The sequence below is a fragment of the Mastigoproctus giganteus genome, chromosome 8, assembly GCF_048544385.1.
Source record: "Mastigoproctus giganteus isolate SK-2022 chromosome 8, ASM4854438v1, whole genome shotgun sequence".
Classification (NCBI taxonomy): domain Eukaryota; kingdom Metazoa; phylum Arthropoda; class Arachnida; order Uropygi; family Thelyphonidae; genus Mastigoproctus; species Mastigoproctus giganteus.
Window position 1 is genome coordinate 15066560 of NC_143582.1, and position 17800 is coordinate 15084359.

Here is a 17800-nt window from a genome sequence, read left to right on the forward strand (position 1 = left end):
ACCTCGACTTGTCTGTCCATAGGACTGTTTCCACTGCTCTACAGTCCAGGTTTCGAGCTCCTTATACCATGTTAACGCGTCTAGCATTTGTTGAGGTTATCAATTCTGTTGAACTGTTGAGGTAATTCTGTTGAACTGTTGAGGTAATTCTGTTGAACGTGTCATCTTGCATGCCCACTTTTGCAATTGTCTGTTCGAAGCCCAGTGTGCATATTTATAGCAGGTTCTGTGACATGTTGCATGCACAGTACCTCTTTCCCCATCCATGGAGGGATGTCCGAATATTAATGGTAGGGTAGCGTATGTCTGCTTGTATAAGAAATGTTACAAAATTAAACAAAAAACTCCAAATCATGATTTCATTGCATTTCAATAAATAGGAAGAGATTTTATTCGATGTGAAATAAAAGTATACAAAAAAGACCTTAGTTCGGATCCCGTCAATGAGGATAAAAATTTTGTGGATGTCTCACAAATTTAGGTGCGTCTGTCTCAGGCGAGGGTTGCGTAGATTTTTCTCTCATACACTCGGATTTTTCATTAGGCAAACTTACCAATGAATATTTTCAGTTACACAGACAATGTACTGACACCTCTTAGCCTTAGTTTCTTTGGCACTTAACACGTGTTAATTTACGTTTTAATGGTTACGTGTGTACATACACACACACGTAACCATTAAAACGAATTCAAATATTCTCATAGTTTATAATATCCCCGTCCGCATTTATACCTACGTAATCCATACTAATTCTTCTGCTTTGCTTAAAATTTTTCTCTGTATTCATTGTTGTTGTTGTTGTGGTTGTAGGGTTTTAGGAGCATTAGCGACTAAGGCCATATTGCTCCGTGTATATTGTCTGTAAATTGCGTGTGTTTTCTGAGGTCGATTTTGTTTGCTGAACGAAAAATCCGAGTTTCTAGGAGAAAAACCATGCTACCCTCGCCTGAGACCGACTAACTCAGCACGTTGTGAAAAGGCCCATAAGAATTCCTCCCGTCATCGACGGGACTCAAACTCAGGTCTTTCCACCCGGTGCTGGGAGGACCTAGATTCTACCAACTGTGCTACCCAAGAGGGCTTGGGTAGCACAGTTGGTAGAATCGTATGGTAGAATGTTATTCAATGGTCATTTAGCACTAATACTGAAACCATTGCAGATTTAATTTCTCCTGAGAAAGAAAAATAACCTTTCTTATAAAAGGCTGATCCTCTAGAAATAACTTTCTGACTTTTATCCTTTGTGGTGGATTGATATGTTTGTTTTTAAGAAATATCACCTTTCCTTTTTGGAATGACCTTAATACGGGATGTGAAACGCTTAGTGGCATAGTATTTAGGGTAAGGCGCCACTGGTCTTCCACAACTGCGCCATCAGTACTCTTGTGAAGTACATGTATACAGAACTCTGTAAATGCCAGAAGTGTGGGGGGGGGCATGTTGTATGTGTATAATATTGTGTTGAGTTCTGTTGTTTCCCTGGCTGATTGGCCACAGGGTCCCTAGTGGGACCCTACGTTGCCCGCCACCACCAATAGGAGGTAAGCCAGGCTGCCATTATTCTTTGGCTGGACTCTGCTAAGGGTCGCCTGAGCTTCCTGGACAAAGTCCAAGTTTTTTAAAAAAAAGTTGAAGAATGGGAGTCAAAGTGGGGAGGAAGGTGGAAGGACGCAGTGTAAAGTGAATCCATATTGTGTAAATGAAACCAATAAATAAATGGATATACTCATAAAAAAAGGCACGCTCATAAGTTGGCGTTTTAAGTTTTATTTTAATAAATATATTCCGTATTATACTTTTGTCTTCTTAGGTGACGAACTTTCACGATTAGCATCTATCCCACCCTCGTCTTAGGCCTACTGTTGCTATCCTAGTCACGCAACCTCCAAACAGCAACGTAACATAACTCTTTCCTATCAAATCACTAATGACCTGTGATAAGGACAAAGGGTAAAAACCGCATTACATATGTGTGATATTCGTTGTAATCTCTGTGCGAACTGGTAACCATAATCTCCTAGACTTATCAGAAGAATTTACTGTTGTTTTCTCTTTTAATTTTCAACCTTCCATGCTTGGTTTTTAACGATTGTTGCAAGTAATTCAAGACGAAATATTCAGATTTTGTTGCATATCTGCAACTGGATTATTTTACAGTGCAAATGTACTGTAACTGGCACGAAAGTCATATAATATACCCATACCCAACATTAAAAGGTTATTATTCCCGGGGAGACAATTATGTATTCTAAATATAAACTATTTACGATTAAATTCGTCATAGTTTTTTAACCTGTTGCAAAATCATCAAATTCTGAAGAATAATTTTTAAAACATTCTTATTCCTCTACCAAAAGTGTAAAATAACTTCAGCAGTCTCCTCTGGCTCACTTTCTTTCTGCTGGATAGAAAGTTATGGATTATTTTCAAGGACACCAGATGTTTTTTTCAGAGATCTTTCCTGGTTTGAACTTGATGCTAAGGAGAAATTGCAATTTCTTTCCTCCTTCGGCGCCGAGCGTGGAAAAATATTTCAAGGTTTTGTGGGGACACTATAGTGGTGATGTGGTAATAACAGTAATTCTTCCCAACAGTTTCTCAACTTACCAGTAGCCCCAAGCATCCAGCGAATTGCTTTTGGGCGGTAAATTTGACACTCGCCATTGTCAGAGATTGGATGCATTTCAATTCAATAAATAAATGAGCCTTAGGGAACTTATAAATGCATCCAGGATTTCAACTCTAAGGAAATTCGTCTTAAAATCGTCAATGATTCCACGTGTGGAAACATTAGTGATTAATATATACGCAATAAATGCCAATACATTTTAAGTAATATACTTTTAAAATAATCTAAAACTTTATTTTTCTTTAGAAATTTATGTAATACAAACTAGGTACGTGATAAAATGGGTGTGGTAGGGTTAAAGATACCCGATTCTTATCAAGAGTGTCAGTTCATTAATTAATTAAAAATGTAATAATATTAATAACAAAAATAGATATGGATTGAAATAAGAAAAATATTAATCCAGTGAGTCAACCTAACTACTTGGTAATCTATCGTTAGAAAACATTTAACATAGAAAACTGTTAAACCAAAGCGCACAAGCTCTTAATGGTTTCCTTTTTCTTCCTCGTACAGATTAGTTTAACAAGTACTTCGTCGTACTATTTTTCTTTTTCTGTTTTTATCTGTACTGGTTTTCCTTCTCCATCGGCTCGTGTATGAGCAGATAGGGCCGGCTGGATTGTGTTATTAACCATGCACCACCCTTTTCCGTCTTACAGAGATCCTATACTCTTTAAAAATGTATACTTTTTCCGATTTTTTTATTCGTCTACAGTAATATGGACAGTATTTCACAAAATTATAATTTCGCTTCCCCATAAACAGAAAAATATTCCACTCCTCAAGTTCATGACAAGTTTTGAGATAACACCTTTTATTTAGATTTTTTTTGTTCAACGTATCCTCCCTGTCCTAACATATGGTTGTGAAATATGGACGCTGAATGACAAAGCTTTAAAAAGACCGAAGGTCACACAGAGAAGTATGGAACGCCGAATTTTGAGCATGACCAAAAAGCGTGCATGGATTCGCCCACAAACCATGGTTTGTGTCATTGAAAGAACAAAGAACAAATCGAAATGGGCAGGTCACATATCAAGAAGAACTGACGATAGATGGACCAAACCAATTTTGGAATGGACACCACTTTACTCTAAACGCCCAAGAAAAAGACCAAAAATTAGGTGGATTGATGAAATTGTGAAATTTGCAACAGAAAGCACAAGACCGCTGTTGCTGGAAACGTGTTGAGGAGACCTTCATCCTGCAGTGGATTGACAATGGCTGAAGATGATGATGAGATGACTTAGATTTTTAGTAAGACTTCTGGCACATTTTGACATGAATGTCTATAGTATAAAGTAGAGTAGTTCTCTCAGTTTTGCATCCTGCGGCCATATCCATTTACCACCAAGGCAAGAAATTTAATTTGTAGCATGCTTTCATTATGCCGCATTTTAAATTTGTTTTAAATTTAATTTATAACAATCATCTAGACTAGTGTTTCCAAACGGTATGCGGACTGTTCCGGGTACCAGTGTTTTTGCAATATTCTGGTCCTCCTGTCAGCGCGAAACAGCAAGAACCAGGATTTGTCAGACCACATTAACATTTTCCAATCCTCCACTGTTCACAGTACTCGTGTTTCTAAGCCCACCATACCATAACTTCTTTATTTTTTACTGACAAGAGTGGAGTCCCCGGCGGTTTAGTCACTGGCTGCAATACCCATTTGTGACAAGGTAAAACAAGTTGTGCATTCTGAAATGTTGCTTTGGCTTCCATTGTATTAAGTTGTTAATTTGACTCAATGTAGCCTTTCTGCACAAGACTAATCAGCTTCCACCGGCCTCTCGCATCAAGCCAGTGGCAATCCTATGTGTTTCTGACCACATGTTGTTTGGTTACAATCTCATTACACTTGAGACACAGTCATAGACCAGTTGGTCCGCGTCCCAGTACCGGTCTTTGAAAAAAAAAAAAAAAAACCTTATAAAATAAACATGAACTCTCTTCTTGCTTATTTAAAAGTTTCTTAAAAGGGAACACAGTGATAACATATATGGATTTATATTTCTGGGCCACAAACAACAGATACTGAAAACAACTAGTCCTGTTCATTAATTACATTGATGAGGGTAAACCAAGTCGATGTCTAAGTATTCTAAGAAATTGGGCCATCGCGGGTTGCAGCGGCTATAACCACCCTCCTCTCTCAGCACCTAGTGGGAAAGATCGGGATTCAAATTTCTCAGTGACGCTAGGAATTTTTATCGGCTTTTTTAACAACATGGTTGAGTTAGTCCGTCTCGAGCGAGGGCTGCATAGCTTTTCTTCCGGAAACTGTGTTTTTCGTGTAGCAAACAACAAAGAATATACACAATATGCTGATGCCTCATAGCCTTAGTTGCTTTTGTACTTACCACACACACCTAACGCTAATGGCACAACAGTTTGAGAACTACCAAGAACGGACAACACGCTTGCATGAGCTCCACGCCCAGCATCGACCTTAGAATTCAGGGGACGACCAGGGTGTGAGTTAATATCGAGGGAAAAGGACAACAAGAACAAGTTCTTGCTCGGTTTAAGGGGACCTCACTTTGTTGGAATTTTTTGACCCTCTTCAGTCTGGAACCTGGTACATTGCGCTTTCTGTAACCTCTAAATACCGGTCTTGTCCACATCTCCGAGTATAACTACTTGTATTCATTAGGGTGGACTCTGCACACTGGGACCAGGGAGCCTCCTCTTGTCTAAAAACTGCCCTAGTCTACGGTTTTACCGTTGGAGTGACAGCAGTGGTTTAAAACAGGAACAGTCAGTTGCAAAGGTGATTGGCTAGCCTTCCGACTACTTCAGAAAATAAAAGAAAGAATGCAGTAGTAATAAAAATTATTTTATGTTGGAAACCCTCAAGGCTTATTTGTGCTGCTCGCACAGACCTTGGATTCTATTTCATTTTTGTGCAAGGTTGTTTTTCGAAAGATAAAATTACAGAACATGAAGGCTCTACTAAATAAATACTATTCATTGAAATATAAAGATAGTTATGTGCAGTGCCGGATTAAGGTACGAGCTAGCATGGCCCTTGTCCGGGCACCACTCTTTAAGGGGCGCTAAATTTTACAAATCATGAAAAATATATATATCCTCAGTAAAGGGGCGCCGAAAATTTTTTTCTGCCCGGGGTACTGAAATATCTTGGTCCGGACCTGGTTATGTGGACGTAAAAAAAAGTATAGTACCTATTTTATTTGCTTGCTTAACTTAGATACTATTTTTGGAAAAATCTGGCATATGGAATGATACATTCGTTAAGAAGTATTGAAAAATGGACGTTATACATTTAGATAAATGTCTTCGCATTGTGAATAAAGCCGATTGTTTCTGCTAAAATGACCCGGCAATGCACTTGTGCTGGCGCCAGCGAAATGTGCTATTGAACTCTTGGCAAGGGCAATGTTGAAACGCATTCACTCTTCGCATGCGCATTTGGAGTTGTTTGTTTGTACTCCAATCTGCACGTGTTTGTGGAATCCAGTTTACAAGCCAAGATTTCAAGCGAAGTATTGCGATTCTTTATTGTTTATGTTGTGTATTTAGCGCCCTCTAGTTATCATTCTTCTGTTCATGAGAGAAAAAATGTTTTTGGCGGTTTAAAATGAATGGAAAATTATGTTACGGGTACGATAATCTTTTTACAAAAGATTATAAAAGTTTTTAATAAATCGCTTATAATGTAATGGCAATAATTTTTTTAATAATTTTATGTTTTTATAGATAGAAGGTTATCTGGAGTCTTAAGTATCACTCATTGTGTACTGTCATTGAAGATTTGACCTGTTCTACATAAGTTGTTTACATTAACTTCAGCCGCTATTTAAACACTTCTTGGTAGAGAACAGCTGGATACATACCCTCTGCGTAGAGTCAAGTTTCGATGTAAAATCTAAGTAGTCGAGAATTCTTGGTACAAAACTAGTTTATAGTTCCAGTTAAAAACTCTATTAGTCCTAAAATTATATAATAAATACAAAAGCAGTTTATATACAGGGCGTAATATAAACTGCAATTGGATGGACTTCATGTAAACATAGGTCTGATTTCGCTTTGTTTCCGAGTTACAGCCATTTTTGTATTCCAGCAATTCTTTCCACAAACTCTGTTAGATAGCTGGCTCCATTCAGTCGTTTACAAACAATGGTCGATATTCCATAGAGGGTCTTGCTGTAGTTATGTAAACAAGATCCCTTAGTGTCCTTTGAGTGATTTAGGTTAGTTCTCCTGACAACGGCACTACATTTGGAGCTTGATTGATACTGTGCATTTCTGTGATAATGGAGGCTTGTTCAAATCGAGAGATGGCGGACATGCATCTCACGTATGGACTTGCTAGATGCAATGCAGTCGAGGCAAGACGTCTGTATACAGAAAACTTCCCTAATCGTCATGTTCCAAATAAGTCCTTTCAAGGAATACATGAATGCCTTGCCAAAACTGGTTCATATAGAAAACGAGTTCCAGATGGTAGTAGACCCATCAACACCAGATCAGCAAATCCGATAGACACCTGGAACTTTTTGAGCGGGTGAGGGGGTCTATGATGCGGCGTTTGCAGGCTTGTATTCAGGCGCACGGTGGTCAATTTGAGCATTTCCTATAAACGTAAGCAGATAGTTGCTGGAACACAAAAATGGCTGTAACTCTGCAACAAGGCGAAATCAGTCCTATGTTTACATGAACTTTTTTTTTGTTGTTGTTGTTATTGTCGTTTTATGTCCTAAATTCATCCCTGAAGTGGATTCCACATGCTATAATACACCCTGTATATTTCTTTATAAATAAGTTTGAAGAACGGCTTTATATCTGATAGGCCGGTCAGGTTAGCTAGCTGTTGAACTTTGTTTTCGTTTAACCAGACTGTCATACTACTAGAGAGAGAGAGAGTCGTAACAGAAATTCTTTGCTCATGGAAAGGTAAAAATTTCTACCCGGGCATAATTTGTGGTATTTCAAAATTTAAAAAGTATCAATAAATAAATATATATACATTATTTTTAAATCCTTGTTTTTTGTTCGTTGTCTGGATGCACCCGAGGCCTCTGACCCACTTGCTCACACTAATTTTGACTGTTTATAGATGTAAGGAATGGAGAGTATCGTACCATTGGGAAAGGGTATACGAATACTTTTGATAGAGTAGTGTATATATTAATAAAAAGAGACGGTAATTTCCTGCACAGTTTTGGAGTTGATGCTGACACTAATATCTCGGTGGCATTTCTTTTAAACTATGGCTGTACAAAAATAAATTGCCCAATTGCATTCATCTTTTTCCATACGCGTAGATTGAACAAGTAAAAACCGGTCAACTACTGAGTGCCGGGCACTCAGGATGAAAGGTCCCTAGTCACGAATGGTCGGTAGTGTAGTGTCTCAAATAGAAAGCTTTATGGTAACTAAAAACTGAGGAACTAACGAAAATGTTGTCTGTTTGAGTCTTTCCAGTTGTTGTGAATGACAAGGGTGGGAGAAGCGATTAAAGTCTTGGGAGAGAAGCGACTGGCAGGTGAGGGCCTTGCAAGACTCCGCGCAGGTGCCTCCCCACCACCGCCGCCTCAACACTGGCTCTCTGAGTACCTCCTTGCCGGGACAACTCCAGCTTTGAAAATTGTTAAAAAATACTTCTCGCAAAATTTATAAATGCCCTTTATAGAATTATTAACTAACTACGTATTTAGCAACCTTTTTGTCACCAAAAGGAGAGTTACTTAGTACAACGAAGCGCGATATCGAAGTGCAATAAAAAATTGTTTTTTTAATTTTAACACAAAAAGTAAATGATAGATTTCAATCGGAATAGTTTTCCTTTGATAAGCATCGAATAACGCATAGCTAATGTGATTTTTAAATTTTTAGCTCCATTAGCGACGGAAATAGAGGGGGGATACGAAAATTACTCACATTTTCCTGTCTGGTGCCCCCCCCCCCCATTTCTCAGACAAATTTTTGTCAACAACGATCAGTATGGCGTTATGTTGGCCCACATGATGTACAAACGGCATTCAAAATTTCAAGTCAATAGGTTGAGTGGTTCCAGAGATACAATGCTGGGACAGACAGACAACTGAGTGACATTATAAGGGACCTTCGTTAGACTACAGACCCTAAAAAGAGAGGTTGACAGTGTCTACACGTTGTGCATTAAAAAATTGTCCAATACTTCACAACCAGCAAGTTAGATAAGTTCCAGTGTATTCAAGATGTAACGGGAATGTGAGATCAAGGTTTTCATAAATAAGGAAAAGTTTGCGTGTAAAGGGAAGAATGTTCAGGAGCTTAATATAGCCATAACGAATGATGTCGTCAGTGGTTTGTGAGATACTGTTCAGAGGTGTATCTGCCGCCCCCCCCAACTGACAAACATCTAAATTGCTGTACAGTATATATTGTTTTTGAAGTACCATAAAATTATTACATATGAAGTATTTACAATTAAAAATACATTTTATTTTGAACTGGAAATTCTCCAGTTCAAGGAATTTTTCCCCTAGTCTAACAACGAGCCCTCATAATTAACTTTAATAGTCCAATGCAGTGGTTCCCAAACTACTATATGCAACGCTTCCCAAACTATGCTCCGCGGATCCATAGGGATCCGCGAACAGTTCTCAGGGCATCCGTGGATAATTTCTGTAATGACTACTTTGACTTTTACTTATTTTTTTTTAACAAAATGTAAATACCGTTACAGACTGGATGTTGCACCTGGCATGAGAATTCAGTTGAATCTCCCAACTTTAAAGGACTTTGTGAGACGAAAGAACAACACCATTCTTCATACTAGTAGCCTATGGGGTACGATTGAATGTATACTCAAATAGTGACAGTTGATTATTCACTTATTTTTTGTGTCAGTCTGAAAAAGATAGATTGTAAACATAATAAATCAGTTCTTAGATGTAAATTTTTAATTTTGGATACCTGTTGTCCGGACACCCCATATTTAAGTGAGTTGGGATGTGAGAATCCGTAAGCCAAAAGAGGTTCGCGAGCAAAAAAGTTTGGGAAACACTGGTCTAATGCATTACTTGACTGCTTCCCTCAAAATAACAGATATATGCTACCTTGTAGTAGATTGTTATAGGGTTTTTAGGAGCATCAGCAACCCAGACTATATTGCGTATATATATTGTCTGTGTGGTCATCCGGAATATAAATGGGTTAGTTTGGATATTCTTGTTTTTACTTCGGCACGACCACCAGGTCAGAGGAGTTTACAATAAATCATCAGTACAAACGTTAGTGGTATTTAGCAGTTAGGCTTGAACCCCGGTCCACTCAAAAAGCGGGTGCTATTGCACTCTCGCTCCTGACCACTACGTCAGGCCTCGTTGATTAAGCAAGTTGCCATACTGTGGTCTCCATGAAGCCTCACGCTTTGGATCAGATAATGGTCATCATGCGCTGGACGCGGGCTAAAGGGGCCTCAGACAGGTGTTCAAGAGACAGTTTGTGTGTTTGGGGGACGAGTTGCACTGTCTGTTTACGCTGCGAGTCGTATTTGGTACTTACACACTTCGGTTTGAATTTGTCCTCCTTCTGTGCTCCCCTTTTACCGTCTCCACCTCAAAAACTCATGAAAACAGTGCCTGTGATATATAGAGGTTCCAACCGTTTTTATTTGGTTATTCGATTTGCATGTCTTAACTGGATGCGCATGACTTTGGGGGAGAGGCCAGACAATCCAATTGGTTCTACTTTTATTTATATTTGAAAATGTATTCTCCTTTTTTGCATGTGTTGCTTATTTTTAGGGCATTAGTGTAATTAATAAGTAAACATCGAAGGTAGAAAAGTACACCTGTTTTCCACAGTCATAAATTAAATAGACACCACATCTATCGCCTAGAGTTAATTGAAGATAAAATTATTTTTATTCTGATCTCATCATCCCCATTTATGCCCCTGTTTATATGTTTATGTGTTTTGTATATTTTTATATGTTACTCCCCTGTTTATATGTTTATACACAAGACATAATTTCCTGGATGCAGTGGGTCCGCTCCTTCACGAAGTACCACAATTTCTACACTACAATTCACCTTCAGTTGCGTTGTTTTGTCTTACTCCTGTCCTACCATACCTTTGCAGAAATTCTGATAAGTTTGTCCCACATTGTCCGATTCGATGGCCCAGGAAAATTATCACTCACATCTCAGATGTAAATACTTAATTACCAATTTTCCTGTTTTGACTTTATCCACCTTAAGCATTGATGGATTAAGTGTAAATCAATGTTGTAATTATTCAATACCTGATAGGAAACGAAACGAGTCCAAGTCTGTTGTTTTGTTTCCTTCAGGTTTCGAAACGTTTCCTTCAGGTTTTCGAAACAAAAGGAAACGAAATTGTTTCATTTCCTTTTGTTGTTTGGTTGCGTAATTGAGTAAACGGGGTATAATGAAAGGTGTTCAAGAAGAGATGGAGTTTGTGACATTGTATACAAAAAGAGACCCGTGGAGTTTTCGTCTGGAGTGAAGAGAAACGATTCTGAAGCGACCATAAAGAGCTGCTTAGTTTCTACAGTGAAAATCAACGTGATTTCGAAAGCATAAGGATTATTCTTTCGAAGTTTAATATTTATTTTTGTTGGAACAGCTGGCGATGATATGACTACTTGGAGAACCATCTTTGGTTCTTACCTTATTCTTTGTTGTATGGCATAATTATATTTAGAATATATTGTATATATTGTAAATATAATTGTATATTACCTGTGACCTGCAAAAAAGATGGAACTGAAAATTTCGAACACAAAAAAAAAAAATCATAAACGTTATTACCCCCTCCCCACCACCACCACCTAATACTGTACATTAAAATTACAAGTGTTCTAGTTATTCGGTATTCTTGAGATGTATACACTGGTGTTCAAAGAAAGTGCATCAATCCTTAAAATTGTAATTGTCGTCCGAATAACGTAAGTATATGGCAATATTTCTTACAGATTGCATCAGATAAGATTGACACGCGTAGGTGATTACGTAATATTGCATCAGCTGTTACTTTCAGCTATATAAGCACGCTCTGCAAGAGTTGCATCATTCCTTGCTTGTGTCAGGATGGCGAGTTACGTGCAGTTGACGCCACGAAGAAAGAGGGCTATTGTTGCTTTACGTGAGGAAGGATGTTCTTCCTCTATACTGCTTATAGAATGTGTTGTAATCAGTCAACAGTAGATGTCTTTCCAAAGTCAAGAATACTGGTTCTGCTGATAAGAAAAAAGCAACCGGACTCAAAGAACAAACAGGACCGCGTTTTGAAGCACTTACGCCTTAAAAACCGTAAAGCTTCGTCTGAGCTGAAAAGAGAATGGGAAGCACATACAGGAGTGGTAGCAAGTGCAGTAACAGTCAGAAGACGCCTCTTCAAAAATGGACTTGTAGCCCGTCGTCCTAAGAAGAAGCCCCTCCTCACACACAAAATCAAAAAGGCCCGATTAATTTGGTGTAAGAAGCATGTCAAATGGACCCCCGAGCAGTGGAAGTCAGTTATTTTCTCGGATGAGAAGAAATTCAACCTGCACGGCTCGGATGGGAGACAAACAATTCGCCATAGACATGGTGAAGAATACCATCCAGATTGTATAGTGTCTACAGTGAAATTCCTTACCAGACAAATTATATGGGGGTGCATTTCTTATCGCGGAGTAGGTCGCCTGCAGTTTATAGAAGGTTCTGTAAATGCCAATGGATGCCTGGCTATATTGGAAGGCAAATTGCTGCCAACCATTTCAACCTACCAAGTAACTGCATCTATCAGGACGACTTTGCTCCTTGTCATCGAGCGAAAAGTGTAAGTAGGCACTTCTGTAGTTACTTTAGCTTCATTTCTGCTTTAGAGGTTCGACAATAATGTGTTTACATTTGTTAAAGGTGAAAAAATGGTTGCAAGAACGGTCCATTACAACTCTTAGCTGGCCAGGAAACAGTCCGGACCTGAATCCTATAGAGAACTGTTAGCATCGTGTGGAATCTGCAGTTGCCAGAAAGAAAGCAAAGACCCTTCGTGAACTTTAGGAAGCCATAATTCGTGTTTGGAACCACGAATATCAGTTGATTATCTTCAGAACTTGATCTTGTCACTGCCTCGACGGTGTGCTGCTATCATCAGAGGCAGAGGCGGTTCAACTAAACGTTAGTTTGCACCTGGTGAACTTGTCATTATGTTTTCCATTTAAAATGATAAACTGAATCAAATTGAGGGCTTCTGATAACATTTCAGCCATAATTGTCGTATTTACCAAAAGTGTTGTATAAAGGTTGCAAATGCTCATTTTGGAATATTTTGAGAGCACCTGTGAAATATTACTTAGCTTTGCCTTAATTATTAATAAATATCTTTTGCTTATATTTCTATTTGTGATGTTAGTCATTAATGTAATACATCATCGCTGAAAAAAGGGTTAGAAATGTGAAATTCCTAGGTGATGCACTTTCTTTGAACACTAGTGTATATAATTGTATACTTATGTATAAAATGAGATGTATTATTAAATATTACTGACCATAGTGCGTAGGGTCTCTAGGTCGCTCAATCCGGCCCTTGTACACAATAATGGAATGAGCTTTTCAGTTTCATTACTTCGACCTTTGAATATCTATAAAAAGTTCGACACGCGTTTAATATTCAGAAGGTTAACCAGTTTCTATTCTTGTCACAAGCTTTGCTTGTTTCTGGAATTGCTTTATAGGGCTGCCGACACCACCTTCACTCACGGTACGCAACCCGCAATACGATAGCAGTCGTCCCAGACATTATATAACTACTTCCTGATTCCTTCGTTTATTTGTAGAATAATTCAGGTTAGCCAAAAATTGAATATAGTATCCGTGGATTGAGACTTACTCCACCAAACCAATTAAAATCACATTAATGCCACACTCAGCTAATAACCAATTACAGCATTATTTACATATTTAAACTTAAATCTCCTCAACAAATAGTTTATTTTATGCAAAAGGAAAGCATAAAACTTATTCTCTTCAGACGTCTTTATTTTTGATATGCATAATTAAACCACTACCTCTAATCTTTTTTTTTTTTAATATAAATATTTACTCTGAGTTTATTTAAAGCACAATTTTATTTTCTCAAGATAGTCATATTTTTTTATATAAAGCGGTTTTTTCCATTTTTTTCTAAACATCATCAGTAACTTTATTTCTTCATCTTCCTTCATTCCCGAGTGTTGTCCTTGGTTAAAAGTGAGAATAAAAAAACTGTTGGTCAATTCTTTAGGTTATTCACCTCCCGCTTGGTGGCGCAGCAAGCAACACTAATAACTGCGAGTAGCATGGCTTTGCGTCAATCGTCTGCGTGCTTCCCGTATTATCTTTTGTTGTCGTGTGCTTAGTAGCAGAAAGATGAATTCTCTTTTGGTTTGGACTTTACACAGTACATGTTTTTTTGTTATCTTTATCGTTAATACGTCATCATGAGTAATTCTGATATCAGCTTCGACCGCTATAAAATATTCTGAACATTGGCTTGAAATGATGTGACAGTTTGATATTTATTTTTGTTGGAACAGCTGGTGATGATATGACTGCTGAAGAACCATCTTTAGGTCTTAACTTAAAGTGCTACTCGGTTTAGCAAATCATTGATTGAAAGTTCAGGAATATTGAATACTCTAGAGCTGCAATTTGAAAATTTAAAACTTAAAACGCAAAAATGTCAATGGTAGATATTGGTATATTCTTTTTGATACAGATTTTTACTGTAGTCCGGCGAATTGTTGACATTGTCAGTGATTTAGCATTCGGATTCTATTACAGTGGTAAAAAGCAGCAGCTTCCTCCTATTAAGAGTTCCTATTTATTGCAAAGTGCTGTATGTTTAGCAAGCAAAATTAGAAAGGGAGAGGTAAGTTTCCTTTTGTTTCTTTCTTTTTTTTAAAAATTAAATTTAATATTTTCCATTCATATTATTGTCGTTATATTTCTTGCATCATATGTGTAGTTAGGTGAAAGTTTTCTCTCGCACAAAACTTAGTTTTTCTTTTGCAGAAATTATTTTGTGTAATTTAGGTCATCGTGCCAGTTTCTTACATAGTTTTTCTGACATAATAACCGTAGCTATTCATGTTATAAGCGCAATTAGGTGTTACTTTTTTTTGTTTTGCATTACTCCAGGAGCTCACATCTGGTGATTTTGGGCTTGGCATACCTAGGGTCCTGAGCTGGATATCATCATTCTTCTCTCTTTTGGTGACTCTCTCTCTCATGGTGCTCAAATTTTTTTTAGCTGCTGCAGCATAAGCCTCAGGCTTCCTTGTACCATATGGCTAATAATAATAATATACAAGCAATGGCGGTCCCAAGATTTCTAAAAGGGGCGGGGGGAGAGAACTAAAGCAGTGTTCGGAAAATTATTAAGCTTTGATTATTAGGGTGGCTATAGCCCCTCTCTGGGACCGCCACTGAATACAAGTATTAAAAAATAATAATAATAAACCATTTACTACCGGAAATGCTTTTTTTTTTTACTTAAGTTTCAATTGCCGACATGGTATTGGGGAGATGGTGGAGGAATGATCATTACGGAGACAGATGCAGATAGATGGCCCTATGTTTGATGAAATTGTATAGTTTTCATCAAATAAGATTTTATTATTAATATTATCACGGTGCTCCATCAATTCTCGGTCAGCTCAGTGTTTGTTTGTGGGTGGAGGACAATTCTTATTCATTAGATTTAATAAATAACGAAGCGGATTATAATGTTTTATTGTAAGCATTGGCTGGAATGTCAGTTATAAAAGAAATCTAGAAAATTATTAGAAGGCTTGGGCAAATTATTATTTTTTATTTTATTTCATTATTATTAATATTTATATATATTTATTATTATTATTTTATGTATATATATTTTTTATATATTATTTATTTATTTATTATTATTATTTTATGTATATATATTTTTTATATATTATTTATTTATTTATTATTATTTTTTTTTTGTTATGTATATCAGCCTGCTTTCTAGAATCGTTTTGCCATTGCTAAAAACTAAATACCATTAGATATAACTTAGTGCCTCGGTTTGAATGTTCTTACACAGAAATGATAGAAAATGTGATGGAATTTGAATATTTTGTTTAATACCTATTCTAAGCAATAATGAATTTTTAAATAAAACATCTCAGTACGAATTTGATATCCTTGCCAGGGGAAAGAATATATTATTTATTGTTTCAAAGATGAATAATTGAACGCAACTTACATACTGATTTACTAACAAAGGGGGGGAAAAAACGCGAAAAAAAATGTTTTTTTGGTGGAGGGGGGGTGGATATTCTTGGCATACCTGCTACTTAGATTGTAGACTCTCATGTGATGGTGTTCCATAAAATTTTAAACGAAAGGGATATGATTTTACGATTTTTTTATTTTTTTTTTACGAAACAGGGGAAAATAATGCAAAAAGCATTATAGCAACAAGTCTAGAATAAGATTATTGAGATTTACATATTTAACAATGTTTCAAAACGAATTAAGAAATATCCAAGATTCAGAACTGTCTTTGCAGTGATTTCCTTTAAACTCTGGGGTTCCCCAAAAGGATCCCACCAGAGGTTCTACAAATGTTCCATTAATTTTTATCTCTGATTATTATTATTTTTTTTTCTAAATTTGTGCATATACAACCCCAGGGGCTCACATATGGTGAGTATCGGCTTGCCACATCCAGGATTCTGAGCTGGATATCATCATTCTTCTCTTTCTTGGTGATTCCCTTCTACTTCTGACTCTCTCTCTCTCTCTCTCTCTCTCTCGGGGTAATTCAGAAATTTCTTTTTTGGCTGGTGCAGCGTAAGCCTCAGGCTTCCTTGCAACCATATAGCTAATAATAATAATGATATGTTTTCATTGTTCTCAAGGAACTTTTTATTGTGCATTATGTCTGTTCCAGTGTGTGTTCACATGCAATTTGCATATTATGTGAGCTGAACCCTACTCCCTTTGCTTTAGGCTGTCTATGACCTAAATAGAAGAGGACTTTTAAGAATTCTTCCAGAGTCTAATGGGATTTGAGCCAGGACTGTGCAATAGAGGATGCAATATATGCAAAGCACTTTGGTCCAGACTCAGAGGGGACCTAAAACGTTTTTCAAATGATAACAACATAGTTATAACTTTTTGTTATAACTGTGATTATTAACTGCTAAAACCAACCTTACAACCAGGGTGCCATGCATGGTCTTCTCCAGTCCTCTCTAAATGGGTGACAATTAGCAAATCCTTTATACCATCATGGGGGAGATGAATTACATAATGTATGTTAAATTGGTTATTTCATTGCAAGGATTTTTTTTTTTTTTTTTTTTTCCAGTGAGAATAACACATCACTAAAAATTCATTGCTTAAAAGTCATTTTGGCATTTTGTCAAATTAAAATAGTAGTTTTATGGATCAGAATGAATATTACTTGAAATTGCCATAATTATAGTACCATTCTTATAAAATAGTACAACAGATGCCTTTAAGAGTCTGTAGTAATATTTCATTTAATTAATTTTACTATTAATTAGTATTATTAATTTTTCCCCTTTAGAAAACCGTTATAGTTTTTGTTTGTTTGTTTTTTTTAATGTTGCCAGTGTCGTTTTTTAATCAAGTGCAGAGAGAGTAAATAAATTTATGTTACTTTTTTTTACTGTGGGCTGTTAACTTATGAAATTGGGACTCTTGATGACAATTTACCTGAATGAAGAGGAAGAACTGGCATTTCACAGAGTTTAGAGTTAATTATTAGTAGGAGCAAAATGACTTAAGGAAGCATGCCTTTATAGAATCGGCAAAAAAAAAAAAAAAATCCTGGTTCACTTACCTATGCCTTCTAATAATATGTTTACTCTTTCTACATATTTATTCAAGGTACCCACTCCATAACACCAAATGAAAGTTTGTTCCAATAATCAATTGCTCTCTAGGTGAAAGCAGATTTTCTCACATCTGACCTGCAACCACCCTTTCCAGTTTAAATTTGTCTTCTTTTGTACATGTGAATCATCTAAGAAAAAGAATGGATGCCATCAGCATTTAGTTAACTCAACTGATTTAAAGCCTTGAACACTTCAGTCAGATTGCCTTACAGGTATACCTCCAGATGCTGTAGTTTACAGAACTGAAGTCTTTCTTGGCAAGGGTCTTTTG

At 36.9% G+C, this 17800-nt stretch overlaps 1 protein-coding gene across 2 annotated transcripts in view; it reads left to right on the forward strand.

Annotated features, from left to right (window-relative positions):
• The first annotated feature begins 13996 nt into the window (after positions 1–13996).
• Positions 13997–17800, forward strand: part of LOC150081286 (fatty-acid amide hydrolase 2-like) — a 29306-nt gene continuing 25502 nt past the window's right edge. For both annotated transcript variants that reach the window (XM_090379070.1, XM_090379071.1), the window contains exon 1: positions 13997–14507. In XM_090379070.1, coding sequence (XP_090235196.1) covers positions 14316–14507 — 192 coding nt within the window. In that variant the 5' untranslated portion in view covers positions 13997–14315. The remainder of the gene's footprint in view (positions 14508–17800) is intronic.